Source organism: Mya arenaria, chromosome 9, assembly GCF_026914265.1.
Source record: "Mya arenaria isolate MELC-2E11 chromosome 9, ASM2691426v1".
NCBI classification, from domain to species: domain Eukaryota; kingdom Metazoa; phylum Mollusca; class Bivalvia; order Myida; family Myidae; genus Mya; species Mya arenaria.
This window is the reverse complement of record NC_069130.1, coordinates 41,673,091-41,690,658: the sequence shown is the minus strand read 5'-3', so window position 1 is coordinate 41,690,658 and position 17,568 is coordinate 41,673,091. Positions and strand designations below refer to the sequence as shown.

The 17,568-nt window shown below is 34.1% G+C and overlaps 1 protein-coding gene across 1 annotated transcript in view; it reads right to left on the bottom strand.

Annotated features, from left to right (window-relative positions):
- LOC128246022 (uncharacterized) overlaps positions 1–17,568 on the bottom strand; it is a 29,804-nt gene continuing 12,236 nt past the window's right edge. The window contains exons 5-15 of the mRNA XM_052964232.1: positions 17,155–17,297; positions 15,255–15,398; positions 14,389–14,449; positions 14,104–14,122; positions 13,722–13,827; positions 12,712–12,772; positions 11,316–11,567; positions 9,756–9,882; positions 7,464–7,521; positions 7,085–7,140; positions 1–5,862 (exon numbers count right to left, since the gene is read on the bottom strand). Coding sequence (XP_052820192.1) covers positions 5,525–5,862; positions 7,085–7,140; positions 7,464–7,521; positions 9,756–9,882; positions 11,316–11,567; positions 12,712–12,772; positions 13,722–13,827; positions 14,104–14,122; positions 14,389–14,449; positions 15,255–15,398; positions 17,155–17,297 — 1,365 coding nt within the window. The 3' untranslated portion in view covers positions 1–5,524. The remainder of the gene's footprint in view (positions 5,863–7,084; positions 7,141–7,463; positions 7,522–9,755; positions 9,883–11,315; positions 11,568–12,711; positions 12,773–13,721; positions 13,828–14,103; positions 14,123–14,388; positions 14,450–15,254; positions 15,399–17,154; positions 17,298–17,568) is intronic.

The window sequence follows — 17,568 nt, the reverse complement described above, 5'->3', positions numbered from 1 at the left end:
TGTTTTATTCAATGCCAAATAAGTTACTGACAAACACAAGACGTATCCAAGGAAACGGACCAGAATGTTTTAAATGCTAAAAATATCAATCAATACAGTAAACAGAGCTAGGATAAATTTTAAAACTCTGTAAAAAACACACTTCATCAGACTTATATATTTTAAACATCTCATTGAAACTGTAACATTTCTACTAAATAACTTTGCTTTTCTTTTTTACAATCTTTTTTAAAATATTAAAACATGTAAATATGTACATAACACCATATCCAACAATTAAACAATACAGACAGTTAACTATATGACTAGACTATAAATACCAATAATTGAATATGGTAATTTCTGAAAAATCTCAAACAACAATTCTGTGAGTAAATTTTAATCCATAAAATTATTCTACAAATATCTAAAACATCATATAAAAGCACCTCTCTGAAAAAGCACATTGAGTAAAAATCGTAAGTTTGACATCGCACAGCATATAATATCTATTTATATCTGATGTTTAAGTGATAAAAAATAGTGTTTGAAATTATATTTTGTCGAATAGGATGGTATTATTCCTCAAATCTGTAAATCTGCAGTCAGCCATTATTGACAAAAGACAATTAGACAAAAGATAATCTCAAACACTAAGCCAGGTAACCTTTGACCATTACATAACGCTGAACTTACTAGAAAAGTGTACATTGCTGATTTCTATAAATAGTAACAACATTCAGCAATGTTTGAATTTAATGATTTCTTGAAGCAATAGTATGATGCATACAAGTATATCTGTGATGTTTGGCACATGTTACCTTATATTCTGTTTCAAAATGTATAATATAGATTCAGTAAACAGCAAGATGTTACATACAAAGTTTATTAAGGTAATCCATCCAACATCAATGAAACAAATTGATACTGGTAAAGTTTTGTTTAAAAGTTACAAAACGTTAAGTTCCAGTTTCTTTTTAGTTAAAGCATTTTAATATAGACATTATTTTATTAAATAATTATATTAATAAAATTGCTGAATAATCATATTTAAATTTTGTTTTATTACCTCCCTTTATTATATCATAACATAAATGTTATATTACCTCCCTTTAATATATCATAACATAAATGTTATATTACCTCCCTTTAATATATCATAACATAATGTAATATTACCTCCCTTTAATATATCATAACATAAATGTAATATTACCTCCCTTTAATATATCATAACATAAATGTAATATTACCTCCCTTTAATATATCATAACATAAATGCAATATTACCTCCCTTTAATATATCATAACATAAATGCTATATTACCTCCCTTTAATATATCATAACATAAATGTTATATTACCTCCCTTTAATATATCATAACATAAATGTTATATTACCTCCCTTTAATATATCATAACATAAATGTTATATTACCTCCCTTTAATCATATTATAATAGTAGCATCATTATGGTGTTATTCAAAAATGAAATCCATAAAATAAAATGATGGTTCAGGAATATAGATTAAACATAGAAATAATCTGTTGTCAATATCTAAAATGCACTTACACATCTTTGCATCCTTATGATGGATGGCTTACCTTAATGCACTCACACATCTTTGCATCCTTATGATGGATGGCTTACCTTAATGCACTTTCTCTTTTTTGCATCCTTAAGATGGATGGCATACCGTAATGCACTAACACATCTTTGCATCCTTATGATGGATGGCATACCTTAATGCACTAACACATCTTTGCATCCTTAAGATGGATGGCATACCTTAATGCACTAACACATCTTTGCATCCTTATGATGGATGGCGTACTTTAATGCACTAACACATCTTTGCATCCTTATGATGGATGGCATACCTTAATGCACTAACACATCTTTGCATCCTTATGATGGATGGCATACCTTAATGCACTAACACATCTTTGCATCCTTAAGATGGATGGCATACCTTAATGCACTAACACATCTTTGCATCCTTATGATGGATGGCATACCTTAATGTACTAACACATCTTTGCATCCTAATGATTAATGGCTTACCTTAATGCACTAACACATCTTTGCATCCTGATGATGGATGGCTTACCTGAACATGAATACTGCGAGACCATGCCATGGTGAGTACCTTAATGAGTGTATACATTACAATTTAAATACAACGTGATCTGAAAATGTATATTTGGAATGACGAAGACTACCTCGGCAACATTTAACATTCAAAATTAGCTACACGTCCACAACACAAAATATCTACATTCTGATGTACCCTTTGACCAAGCAAGTCGATAATACACTAAGACAGTAAAATGTGGTATAATGTACAGCTTCACTCCTTTACCGTCTTAACCGTGTCGATAAAACGCTAAAACATTAAAATGTGGTATAGTCTACATCTTCACTCCTTTACCGTCTTAACCGTGTCGATAATACACTAAAACGTTCAAATGTGGTATAGTCTACATCTCCACTCTTTTACCATTGTACTGTACATAATATACTAGGATAGATAACACACACACGAAAAACAGTGAAAAAAAGTGGGTAAAGTGGATTACACTTTGTTCAGTACTTAATTACTTTATGACAAAAGAACGTGCATCAACGGTATTAAACTCCTTAATAAAGCTTAAACTGAACTGCAGGTAGCTCTTGGAAAAATTACTTTTTCTAAAATATCATGACAGTTACTGTAAATTCTCTCAACAAGATATAACGGATAGTACTTTACTATTTCTGAAATATATTGATACTTTAAAGATGGACTCTTACTCCAACATAAGATTTATCACAATTAATACAACTGTTTAACATATCAAAAAGGATGAATAAATGTCAAAAACAATGTTTTTTATGAAGGTTGTCGAGTTTAATTTGAAATAAAAGTGCAGAGGACAAGGTATTTCTACCTTGTGAGATGATAGTAGATCACAGTAAATCTTTCAGCACTCACCAATCATTAAATATTTTTGCGTGTTCAGCTTTTAAATGTCAATTTAATTATCTCAACAAGATATACCAAGATAAAAGATATATTCATAGAAAGGATCATGGTTAGGACTCAGATAAGACAGACATCATACATGACTCTCACAACACACTAAATAACAACATCACTCTGTAATTAAACAGAGATTAATGAACTTCGCACTTTCGTTTAACGAGCCAGTAATGTTCAGCCTTTATACATATGTAAAAGGTTCCTATGTAATGTAAAACTATATTACATTATAGTTATGGCATCCACAACTGTGTACTTGAAATGATACACAAGCTCCTAAGCGTGAGTGTATAATTTCAATTACGAGAGTAGTGGGTACCATGTTGTCAAGGGCAACATTCAATAACTAACATGCAGTATAAGTGAATATCATTGTTGTTTACACATATATTAGATACTGAATGGTTTAGCCCCGCCTACTGTTACCATTCCAAAATGGGAGTTAATGTAACTCTTAAACATGGTATAGGTATATAACAATGACAGGAGTGGTACATAAGTTTATGTTTTGAACATATGCATTTTTGTATTCGTCTTTTACTTTCATACACTTAAATACTTTTTAATAATAATGGTAATTTCAACCAATTAAACAAGAATCAGAGTAAACCCTCTTATTAAACTGTGGGAGTTGTCACTCCACAAACCCCATTATAGCCCAAAAATGATACTTTCGGGCATGTAACTGTAAGTGTAAGACGAGATGATGACAGGCCACAAAAAATATATAAGGCAATAATTAACCATCATGGTGGAAATGTGTACCTAAGATCACACAGATATCTCTAAAACTATGGGAGTCGTTCGCTCCACAATTGTTTGCCTACTGACCATCCCCCCAACAGACCAATCCTATGATGACTTCCAATATACCGCCTCCCTTCAAACTTATTTTGCAGGAGTATTAATATCAATATTCATATATTTTAATGCTTTTTCAACAACAATGGAAGTATACAATGTAATCAATGGCCCCATTTCCATGGCAACATAACATAAAATATAAATTTAGTTAACAAACCAATAAAACAGAAGACAATGTGTAAAACACACATTTTACATATTTCATTTTTTTTTATATAAAGTTCATGATCATGTTAAAAACACCATATTGAAGACCTCCAGCTAGGCTGTTGTAAGTTCCAGCAGACCAAACGGATTTATTTCTTTTTCTACAAGCAACCCTCAATGATGTTGCATTTTGGGAGGGTTTAGTTTTCATGCAACAGCAGACCACAAATATAAAACCTAGCGAATTAATCAATTTATCAGTGGTTTCGAAAAAATTAAATAATGGCCTTGTAAAATTGACCTGAACTAACAAATCTGAAAAAAGTGCCTCTTTAAATAAGGCAATCAACAGCAACCAATACACACAGAAAGCACTTAACCAAAATAGTGGTCAAAATTACCACAAGCACAAAAAAGCCTGACATATGCTCAATAACTCCATATATCTAGAGTACAAGAAAACAAGGTAAACATGCTTTACTCAAGTCTATGTGACAGATTAATGATGAATATCAGTTCAATTCATTTGATTTTGGTCCAACTGCAGTGGCTCACATGGTTAAATGCAAACTACTGGCCTTGACCGTACACACATAGGGTAATGAACCTCAAACATATAGCACCCATTATATACAACTCCACTGATAAAAACCTTGTTTGTTTTGTTTCTTTTTTCTACAGCTTTGACCTTTTCAACTATTCTCTCCTCTCTAACATGAAATTCTGGCCTTGACCTTAAGCGTAATGAAAACCCTTGATCTTGCTGTTTTTTTTCTCTGAAGCCATGACCTTCTCTCCACTCTGACTTGAATAACAGACCTTGACCTTAAGAGTGATGAACAACATTGACCTTGTTTTTCATCTAAGACCATGACCATTTCAATTTCCCTTTCTCTATACATTGACCTCAGTGTCATAAACACCATTAACCTTGACCTTCTCCACTACGCTCTCCTCTCTAATTCCAACAACTTGCCTTGACATTGGAATAATGATCACCAAATATCACCCTTCTACCATACAACTGGTAAAAGTCTTCATCCAGGTTCTTTTCTAACACTTTGCCTTTCCTTTACCTTGAGCAGCTTGAGTCCATGTCTTATTGCAGTATAAGTCATCGAGTAATATGTGTCATTATTAACCTCTGTGTTTGTCGTGAGATATTCTCTGTCAAATTGGTCAGTATCGTTACCTGATGTACAGTAAATTGAAAAATGAAATAACTTTTCTCAATCAGTTTGTATTTCAACACGATTCCATTATATCCATGTTTCAAAATTCTCAATAGCATTAATCCTTGCAAATAAATTTCAATGTATTCTACAACAAAATCCTGATGAACGTCTTATTTTTCAAATTAATCATTGGACTGAGAATTTCTCATGACAATTATCAAAGGAAATGACTCATTCCCCAGTTTGACTTATAACTGAGGTTTCCCCAATCTCTTCTTGTGTACTTCATCTCACTTTCTCTTTTCCTTTCATACCATTCTCTGATGTCTCCAAGTTTTACTCCCCTTTATCTTTAAGAGAGGTTTTAGAATCGCAGATATCTTTATCAGCCTTCATATCAGTAGTTTCTCCATCAATGTCCCTTACAGTGTCATCATCTTCTTTATTGTTTTCTTCATAATTTATGTGAGGATCCTTATTCTCTCCGGACTTGGGTTTATGTAATGTTCCAAATGGCTTATCATCTATGTGGCTAGGCTTATCAATTTCAAGCCGTTGACGTTTCCGTGACGTCATCTCCTCTTCACTGCTATCGTCCTGCACTTCAATTTCAGCATTTTCTCTCCATCGCTGTTTTCTCGACTCATGTGATGCTATCATCTTGTCAAGGGTCACTGTAATAAAAAAATTGGCATCATTTCATGCACCTAAGTATACACATGTCAACACCAAACACATCTCTACATCATTCACAAACAAATAAATAGAGAAGCTTCTGTAAGTTAACATGTATACATTTTATCAAATGTGTTTGTTTTAATAATATGGGCTCTTGAAAGGCTTAAAGGCGCACAATACAGGCTGACTCAAAAATAAAAAATAAAAATATTATCATGTTTTTCTCATTTGATTTAATGATCAAAACCAAAAACAACAGCATATCATTTACATAGAGATAAAGAAATAGCAATATTTTTGCATTTTTTTAACTCTGGAAATTGTGGCCACATCGCTATTATTTCCACAGACCCAATTTTTAAGGTTAGTATTTTTTATCTGTTATAATAAAGGATGTAACCCTAACCAAACAATTATTTTTTTTAGGCCTAATTTAAAACTCATTATTTGAATTTTGTTTTTTATCAGAAGTAAAACTACAACTTTAACTACATAGATAAGTGTCAAATATCTGAATATTTATAAAAGGGTTCATAAACAGGAGGAATACATAAATATGCCAAGACTTGTCCATTTTTCTTGATTTAATCCAGGGCTATATATATATGTGTATTAGCACTTGCTGGGGACGGGTATTATTGGCAAAGCATCAGGATCTAGACAATATTTCATAAGCATATCTCAATATATCGTTGAAATAAAAATTGGTAATGTATGGTAATTAATTAGGTTTCTCTGTTCATATCATTATTATTACTTTCTATTTCGATAATCCATAAATTGCAGAACTAGGTATCAATAATGTTGTGCATCCCTAGAACAGGCTTTGTCAAATACGAACCAAGTTTAATGTAAATATTCTGAATGGTTTCTGGTATATATAGGGTATTGTAGACCTACAGTAAGGACAACATTAGTGAATGGCAGTACAATTTCTATTGAACAACAAACAAGCTTAAGATTGCATAAAACATCTCTCCAAACCTAGGGGCCCTTTTTAAGGGTGTGAGTGGTCTAGTGGTTTAGGTGTCTGCCCGTAACCCAACAGGTCTCAGGTTTACAAACCATGGGAACATTCTAATGGCATCTTAGAAAGGACACAGTACAGGTTTCTGCTCAGGCAACTGACTCGAGAGTGATTTACATCAGTAACTCACATCAGCTTTCAGCTATCCCAAAAGTTGTGTGAAAATAAATATAACCAGAACACCTCCGTACCTGTTTCCACTTTAGCTTTCTCGAGGTCATTCAGCATGCTCTTCACCATTGTTGCTCTGTGAAAAAATAAGAAGAGATGTTATCAATAAAAGTTTGATCAGCCAGGGGTTGTCAGCAAGATGGATAAGTAAATTTTTTCTGAGTACTCCTATTTCCCCCACAGCATAAGACCACACTCTCGCGCAACATGACATGAGTGTGACTGTGTGACTAAGCTTAATTTAATATTACTTTCTTCACTGTTGTAAAAAATAAAGATTAAAATAAATAAAGTTGAAAATAAATCAATTGACCGCTGTCAATCATTTAAACACCACTTTACATGCTTTAGCACCAGCACAAACAAATTCTAATAAGGCAAGTCAAACTCCTTGCTTACTTGACGGAATGCTCAGCCCAAAGCTGCTGGAGGGAGGTGAGGTTGTCTTCATGGCATTCTGAAACATGAATGGGGAAAGTCTTAATACTGTTTTGAAAATACTGGGCCGATTGTTTAGAAATTTGTTAAAGTAAGCAAGTATTAATTATAGAAGTGTTAACTTTTAAGTCTTAACTTCTCTAGAAGATTAATGAATTCACTTGTGATCTGCAGTATTTGTAACAAATGCTGTTTTAACAGTACCTGTCTTATTCAAATACATATGAGGATATCATCAACTTTTTATGTCTACAAGATAACAACAATATCGTTAGTCACATTGTTAACTTTCACAACAATCTGAACAATCCTCCAAATGTTTTCAAGAACCAACAACAGGGCTATTGTGCTATCTCATTTCTTTAAATTGACCATTGCAAATGCTTGCTTGATTTGTTTGCATCCTTTGATCGACTGCAACTTAACATAAACAATTTGAAATATGAAAATAATATGCCACTAGGTGTTCCCATTAACTTGGTTTTGGCAGTCCTGGAACCCGTCCAATGAAAAATCTAAGTCAATTTAAGTCGTAAATTGAAAATATCTTAGTCATATTTTGTTATTTTGATACATACTTGAGTATATTGAAAATAAGCCAATATATAAAATGAATGTAAAGTTGAGGATATAAAAACAAGAGGCCCATAAGGGCCTATGCTCTACTGGCATGGCTTTGTGATTTTTATTCAGAGCATGTATGTATGGGTAAAAGGCAACAGACATAATTATAGTTCAAGTTTCGTGTTTGGGTTACCTGAAAACGTTGCACGTTCAACATCTGAGCCCAGAAAGTATTGTAAGCAGATTAGTTGCATGAACTATTTTAATATGTGCCAAGTAAAGTTCATCTGACAAAATAATGCTTTCAAAACTGTACTCATGGTAAAAATTTCTGTAGTTCTAAAATTAAAAAATGTTGGTCAAAAGGTCAAAGTCAAGGGCATCAGAGGACAACATTGATGCTAATTTTCAAAACTGTAGACATGGTCTAAATATCATTGCTGAAGCTTTAAGAATAAAAAAGAAGGTCAAAAGGGGTGGGGCCAGCTTTGGCCCCAGGGGCATATTTTGAGCCTTGTGATGCCATAATCAAAATAGCAAGGGTTTGCAAAGCTGGTTCAGACAAAAAGATTTTCAAACATTCCAAATTTAAGTATACCAAACCTGTGAACCAGTACAGAACTTGTAAACTTGGCTAAAAATAGAATTCACTCATGCAGACCTGGCTTAAAATAGGTTAACTAAAAGGAGAATTTCTTTAAAACTTTCAAGGCCCATAATCTAGGCATGCATGGGCGGATATGGCTGGTAAGGAACCGAGCTCTTATTGATATCTAAATACTGTACAACTTTCATCCAGATACAATCAAAACTGAAGACTGTATCGCGTTAACAAGAAATTGTCTACAGACGCACGGACAGACGGACTCACATACTACGTACACATTACCATCGCATAAGCTCTTCTGGCCTTAGGCCAGTAGAGCTAAAAATCATTTGTCTCCATTCTCGACTTTTATATACAGATATAAGATTTTATGCATTTTGACTAAAATCCTTTATTGGACTTTCACCTCTGCTTTGGGACTCAAAGACTTTTTAATTTTCTTATAGTAATAAGAATGCTTGACTCATAAATAGTGATGTTCTGATGATCGATCAATCATTGATTGGTTTGGTCTGAAATCGTTGACAATTAATTATATTTCGTCATAATCAATCATTGATTCAAACAGCCCGCTGTTTCTTCCCCTCGTTATTTGCGTTTGGTTAATTACCGCCAATTTTCTTCTTTGGGTTCATATATACATCCGAAAGTGTTTAGTTGTTATCGGTAATAAATATCGCCAAAAGCAAAAACACTAAATAACCAAACATACACATAACATAATCACAGTTAAGAATTAAACTGCAATTAAAGTATGTCAAAAAACGATTGTACTCCTCAAGCCAGAGTTATGGGCCTTGTTAAAGTGTAACTCACAAGTGCTTTGACTCTGGCAACATGTGTACCAAGTTTCCTTTGAATGATATCTTGAACAGTATTTTTGGTTATTGCCAAGTCAAAAGTTATCATACTCTGAGAATGCCAACAACGACACCCAGACCATGACAATACCTTAACCTTTTTTCATTTAAATGTGGGCATGCAAAAAATGTCAAAATGAGAATCCTGTATCCTGCAAAACATTCTATAAACCGTATAAGTTACTAATAAGGTGAAATAAGATCTGTGTTATATTAACTTACCAGCTTCGTAAATCCACTCAAATTCTCCTCCAAAGTCAGCGTCATACAAGCACAAAGGCGCGTCAGATGACATGTTATATTGCGGCTTACGCGGATTTTTCTCAATGTTCAGAAGTTCATCAACCACCTGAAAAATTAGTACATGGATTGCTATTGTATAAATCTGATAACATATAATCACTATTAATCTGAACATCATTTATAAAAAAAAATACCAATATTTCTAATTTATTTTTCGGTTTCGATTTTAGTTTTTTCTTTGTTTGATAAAAATTTACATCAAAAATCCGAAATTATTTTGAAGCAAAAATTAGTGTCTCAATTGCAACAAGTATAAAACATTTTGTGAGAATTCCATTATTTAAAGCAAAAACGGTTTAATACACCTAAACTTTGCGATGGTAATTGCTATATGGCAAACTTGTTGCATCCATTGATTTGTAAAATTACATTTCTCCCTTCATTTAAAAAAGTATAAACTATGAACATTAGAGGAGAATTACTAGTATTGAATTGCAATTATTAAAACTAGAGATTGCTCTTTTGAAAGTCCTCGTCTCCCCTATTGTGTGGTCGTAGCTGAGAAAAAATGAATGATGGACGTGAAATAAGTAATTTTGGACTGGAGACGAACTAACAGTGAAGTTTGGTTTATTCACCTGTATTGAATAGTGAAGAGAAAAAAGTGTTGTTGATTAATCTTGGAAAATGTCAACAAAGTTTGCATTGTATTAAGTTTCTTGGCGCAAGTGTTATTCAATTATTGATCGGAAACCATTTTTCAGCTCAAGGTTATTGTGACCTTGACCTTTGACCTACTGATTACAAAATCATTAGGGATCATCTACATGACCAACTTGCATACCAAGTATTAAGTTCTTGGGTGCAAGTGTTCTTCTGTTACTAAGCGGTAAATGTTACTTCACCTCAAGGTCACGGCAACCTTGACCTTTGACCTACTAATCTCAAAATCAATAGGAGTCACATACTAGTCATGACTAACTAGTATACCAAGTATTAAGTTTCTGGGAAAAAGCGTTCTAAAGTTATTGAGCAGAAACCATTTTTAACTTAAGGTCATTGCCAACATTTTGTTTTTTACCTGAAGGTAACCTTGACCTTTGACCTTTTGATCTCAAAATCAATAGGGGTCATCTTCTAGTCATGAACAACTAGCATTCCAAGTATGAAGTTCCTGGACCCAAAGGGTCTGAAGTATTTGAGCGGAAACCAATTCTTCACCTCAAGGTCATGGTGACCTTGACCTTTGACCTAGTGAACCAAAAATCAATACTAGTCATGACCAACTACTAGCATACCAAATTTCTGGGTCTAAGCGTTCCATCATTATTGAGCAGAAACAAAGTGTGACGTTCAGACTGACTGACGGACTGATCGACGGACAGGGCCAAAACAATATGTCTCCCCATGAAAGGGGGTGACATAATTACTTGTATTGACCTTACTTTGTGTGCTTGCATCAATTAGCAAATTTTAAGATGTTTTCTATTAACTAAACACAATGCAAGGGAGATAACTAGACAAAAACCAAATACATACTTCAACCGATTCTTTCCCTTTGCCAACAAGGAACAGCACAGAGAAGATGCTGCGAATCTGATGCCACAGGAACGCCCTCCCGACGATCGTGAGTTCGTACATTGTGAATCCGTCATCGGTCTCATCTAGAGTCTTGACTTCAACCTCCATGATTTTTCGAACATAGTTTGTAATGCCATTTTTAACATTGAACTTGCTGAAGTTGCGGAAGTCATATTCGCCAATCAATTTTTTGCCGGCTTCTTCCATGAGCTGTGTTGAATTAAAAAAATCATAAAATCAGGAAATTTTAAGTCTTCAGATGATGTTTTTCTCCAAATCAATATTTCATGAAAATCAAACATTTTTTAAAGTCACACTCGTATTTAAATTCAATACATAAACATATAACAAACAAATTTTGAGTAATAAACCTTGCTGCTTACTATATAATGCATTTGTGGAAAATATATTACCGGTAACAAGATTGTAACTGTGTATTTAAAAGATGAAAACACACATTAAATGACTGGTGAGTCCTATAGATTTACAATGATCAACTATCATTTCATAAGGTAGATATACAGTGTTTTCTGCACCTTTCTTTCAAATTAAACATGCTAACCTTCATAAGAAACATGGTGTTGTATACATGTATATTCTTCCTTTTTGGTAAATTAAAACAATTGAATTAAGTATGGTACATCTTATTTGGGAGTAGAAGTGCATCTTCTTAGTTTCCTTTGGAGTTAAACAAGAGCTTAAACAAGAGCTTACAAGTTATTACAACATAAAATTAATCACTCTTGTTGGCACAAAGTTGTGCGAGTATGTGGTCTTGTTGAGGGGTAAAACAGAGTACTTGGAGAAAACCCACTTGGTTGGTAACCATGGTAACCACACATCAAACTCACATGCTGTTAAACCAACCCAGATTGCCTAGGTCAGAAGGGAGTGTACTGACCAATGGCTAACCGGACATGCTGTTAAACCAATCCAGATTGCCTAGGTCAGAAGGGAGTGTACTGACCAATGGCTAACCGGACATGCTTTATCTTTGAGGTAGGGATGCGGGTCTTACAATCAACACATCGTCTTTATCTTCCGAACACATGTGCAAAGTCATTTTAAAATATGACAAAGATACAGTCAGGACACAAAAAAACTATACGGTATATGCTATATACTATATATAATGTCCAGGGCTGATCTTTATAAAGCATATTAAGTCAATTATCATTTAATAACTTAATACAATCTGACATATTTCGTTTTCATTGCTTTAATTCAAGATACATACTTTTATGTAAAAGAACACTGAATTCTTTTAATTTGACTATGAACGTTTTGAAAATTGACTAAAATTAAGAAATGACTTGAGATGTTTTATGAATACCGCCCCAGGTTTATTACTTACCAGTATATTAAGGTCTCCTTTGGGGAAGAAATACTTGTACGTTCTTCTCCTGCAGCTGAACCTGAAATGATACCATTGGTTGACGGTATACCATAGGAATCCTCTTTCCCCGTTCATCAATGTACTACAAACATGTGAACTGCTCAGACCTTGCCTGTTTTCAATGTATTATCAAAATATATGTTAAAACTTCAGATTTATTGACATTATTAGAGTTTTCCACATCATTAAAGACACCAATGCTATGTGACAACACCTTCATGTGACTAGGTATACCATATATAGCAGCATTCATACTGGGTGGACTGTACAATGTTTATTTACAACACCATTGGTCTTTGCCAAATTAAGGGAATCAGTCTTTGTTAGGTTGCAGAAAAAAGTGCATCAACAGAATGAAACCCAGGTAAGAGCTACCCTTTTCCTAACATGCACCAGCGATGTGACCCTGTAATTTCCCTACCTAAAAACGGGCAGCATCGTCATTTATGAGGCAGTAGATGACAGTCAAGAGTCTGCCACAGATCCGCTGTTATATGGGCTTGCTATTAAGTTTTTAAAGCACTGCAGTAGTGCTTCCACCTACAGAGCATGGATTTCATCCAAGTTATAACTTAAAGCCATAAGTGTTACTGCTAGGGATAAAATGATGATCAGGTATTGTCGATAATCGATTGCAAAATCTATTATCAAATGTGGCGTATTCTCTTAAAAAAGGCAAAATAGTGTACAACAACTGTATCAATAATTTGGTATTAAGCTAAAATATTACTGGTCTTGAATATATACTTCTTTACAAACAAAACACAGCAAAAGATTTTGCATTCATGTTTTTACCATTAGTAGTAAACATCAAACAGCAGCTTGTTATTGTTTTGTACCATGAAATTTAATCCTCTTTATGAAGTTTTAATTTCAATTACATATGGAAAATTGATCGAAAGGGTTTGAACGACAATTTCCAATGATCAATTCTGATTTTGTATCAATTTCAACTCCATCCCCCTTACCTCGCACTGAAGTCTGGGTCTATAGGCGCCCAGGCGAGCACCCTGATGTCCCGTGGTAGGTTCCTGTTCAGCACGTGGCAGTAACGTATCTCCGTGGTCTTGTCGCCTGTTATAGTTCAATTAATAGGATTTAACCAATATAAAAACGTTACATGTGTTCTTTACACCCTTAGCATCCTATTTATTTTCTGCAATTCCCTGCCCTTTATATAACTTGTGCCAATTACTTAATATATTGTTGCATTTAGTCAAATTCTTTCTGAAGAAAAATAATTTGTATCAGTTGTTTTTATTTAATCTTTAATGCAGCAGAGTGCAAAAATATAATCGTAAAAAAATATTCTTTGAATAGATATGTTGTAAAAAGTACAAAGCTTATTACATGTGGCTCTCTCCCTTGGCTTGAAAAAGTACAAAGCTTATTATATGAGGTTTTCTCCCTTGGATTGAACAGCAAGTTTATATCCTAAATCTGTTATTTTTTTGTTGTGACGTTATTTCGTTGGAATATTAGGTAATTTATTTGAATATAAGCTAAAGACAATTGTTATTAAGTAAAACAAGCACTAATCCAAGTCTGGAAATGTTCACTTTGTTTATTCCATGTTAGTTACAAGTTGGTCATATTATGGAATAAATTTCAAATTGGTCTAATTCAATGAGTTACCTGTCCAAATGCACTAACACCCTTGTCTGTTCGACCACACCGACTGTAACATGCTGACTCTCTGAAAAATTAGACTCTTAGTAGTCTTACAGTGTTTATATAAAAACCGTTTTATTTGTGATTTAAACAAGTTATAAAAAGCCTCAGAGTACAGAAATTGCTTTCATTACCAATTAAAATTTGACATAAGAAGCCAATCGGTTATAAACTTTCATCACTTGTAATAGAAAGCGGGGCCATCTTAATAATGAGCGTATGACAACAAATTGTAATGTAAACAAGTATGAGGTCCCTGGGTCAAAGCGTTCTCAAGTTATTGATCGGAAACCGTTTTTCATGTAAAGGTCACACTGACCTTGACCTTTGACCCACTGACCTCAAAATCAATAGGGTTCATCTGCTGGTCATGACCAATACACCTACCAAGTATGAGGTCCCTGGGTCAAAGCGTTCTCAAGTTATTGATCGGAAACCGTTTTTCATGTAAAGGTCACACTGACCTTGACCTTTGACCCACTGACCTCAAAATCAATAGGGTTCATCTGCTGGTCATGACCAATACACCTACCAAGTATGAGGTCCCTAGGTCAAAGCGCTCTCAAGTTATTGATCGGAAACCATTTGGTATTCCGACCGACCGACAGACAGACAGACAGACAGACCGACCGACCGACATGTGCAAAACAATATACCCCACTTTTTTCAAAAGGGGGCATAAAAAATCATTTAATTGCTAACATGCAAATTCAAAAAGACCACGTTTTAAAAGTATCATTATTTCCACCTTCTGAATGACTAGGGTAATGATACATTATCAAATTTCAGAAGATCAAACTTTTGTCAGAGTAACTGAAAAATGTGCATACTTGGACTCAATAAGCTTGCACTTTATAAGAGCCTCAAACAGTTCACGTTCAATGGTGTGCTCTGCTTCCTCTGTGCCAGCATATCCTGTGTAGTCGTGGCCGAGGTACATGACCTTCAGTGCTACATGACGTATGGTGGTGTACCTGTGAAGAAGTCGTTAAAATATATAACATCAGTGCTCCAGCCAGGATTTGAAAAGGGCAGGGTGGAGTTTTGAAAAGGGCAAGCTACATGAGTCGTGTAGGGACGATTGGGGGTGGTTGTGGGAGGGTTCCACCCCTGTCACAAGGTTGTTTTTTTTTGGGGGGGGGGGGGAGGTCTCACCCTAGAATTTGTTTTGTTTTCATACTCAATTTAAATCATTTTCCATGATTTTCAGACTTGAACAAAATGGATCTTTTTCTCAAAATTTAGAAGGGTGTGTTTTAATATCAAAATTAAAATTTGTCTTATTGTCTGTGGTATAGTGTGATTGTACTTGACTGGAGTCATCTTTAGTGCAATGTCACATATTTCTCCTAAAAATCATGTAAAATGAAGAAAAAAACAAAGACAGTTAAACATTTGAAGCAATCACATAAATAAATACACAAAAAACGAATATGTAAGGGACGAATGTTAATTTGGTACGTTCAGGATTGGGTACGAATGCTACATTCAGCCTGGCTGTTATTTAATTGTCTTTAGTAAAATAATGTTAATATGCTGATGTTTTAAAATAAAATGACAATGAAAATCACTGCCCTTGCTTAAAAAGTCACTTATAAAACATAGAACATTGATAAAATAACTCCGAAATCCGGTCTGACAAAATGGCGGTTTCGGCGAATTTTGACAAGATCGTGGACATGATAAGTAAACACTATATAAAGCATCAACATATTTTTGTGGGTTACAAAGAAATTTTCATCATCAGTAATCCTCCTTATGTTAACTTTTGTTAATTTCTGCTTTTTCCTTCTAAGTGTTTAACAATTTATATTTTCATATTTAATTACATGATGTATATTTATTATTATTCCGTTACTTTTTATAGTTGATTTATGTTTTTGCCATATTCTATGCCGATCTGCCGATAAACTTTGAAACTTTGAATCAATATTTTAGAAATAAACTTTCAAAACATTTACTGAATAAGTGATGTATTTGATTGTGTTAGCGCCACTTTTCCTGTGTTTATAAATCGGCAGTGACCATCTGCTTCAAATCAACACTGTTTAAAATGGCGAGTCTCGTCTGTACAACACAATAAACAATTATTTTAAAATATTTAATTGTGCTTGACAACATTTTTCACCATCCCCTCACATTTTCTATAGCATTTTACGAACTTTCTCAATGTATATTCTGATTGGCTGGTATTCAATAGCTCCGCCTCCTGCCGATGTTCCCTATTTGGCTTTTCCTAATTATCGGATTAAAAGATGACCGGTTATGAAAACACAGGTCGTCTGCTAACTACACAAATAAACAATTAGCTGTCATATGACTTGGTCAAGGCACATGGGAAGATGAAAGGGCAGTACAGCATATTTTAAGCAGTCGGCAATGGGGCAGCATGGTGACATATTACGTAATTTGTCTCAATTATGACAGTGGCTGCCGATCTTTAATAATGATTTAAATAGTAAAAAGGGCACAAACGGGATAATTGGCGCTAATAGAGCATTTGTGAAAAGGGCACTACTCAAAAAAGGGGCAGGGCGGTAAGAAAAGGGGCAGGGCGCTGCGCCATTGAAAAACGGGCTAGCTGGAGCACTGATTACATTATTACAAATATTTATCATATATGTCATGGCTGCACTCAGTTATAAGAATAAAACAACCTGAACATTTTTGTAAACAAACTGAAAGTGAACATTTATTTATACAAAGTAATTTTGATTTAAGGTGACATACTTGTTGAAGTCAATGGGACGAAACTTCTTTTTCCTCTTCATAGCCATGCGGGGCATATGTGGAGCTACAGAGTTCTCTTCTTTGACGGCTCTCTGAAGCACCTTCACATGAGTCTCAAGCTGACGGATTCTCGACATCAGCTCCTGCAAAATTGTACTTAGGTTAATTGCAGGCAATAATAAAAGCAGTTCCAAGTTTTACTTAATTGGGTAATACTGATAATCATACCAAATAATCAATATAATATATTAGGTCTTCTAGTATAAATTTATTTTGTGAATGTTTCATCATAATGCATTTATTATGGTGTGACAAAACTCACAGTTTGTAACTTTTTGCATAAATCACTAGCCTGTTACATATGGTACTTGTGACTCGCTTGCCTTGACTTAAAAGGGTAGAACTGGGAAATTT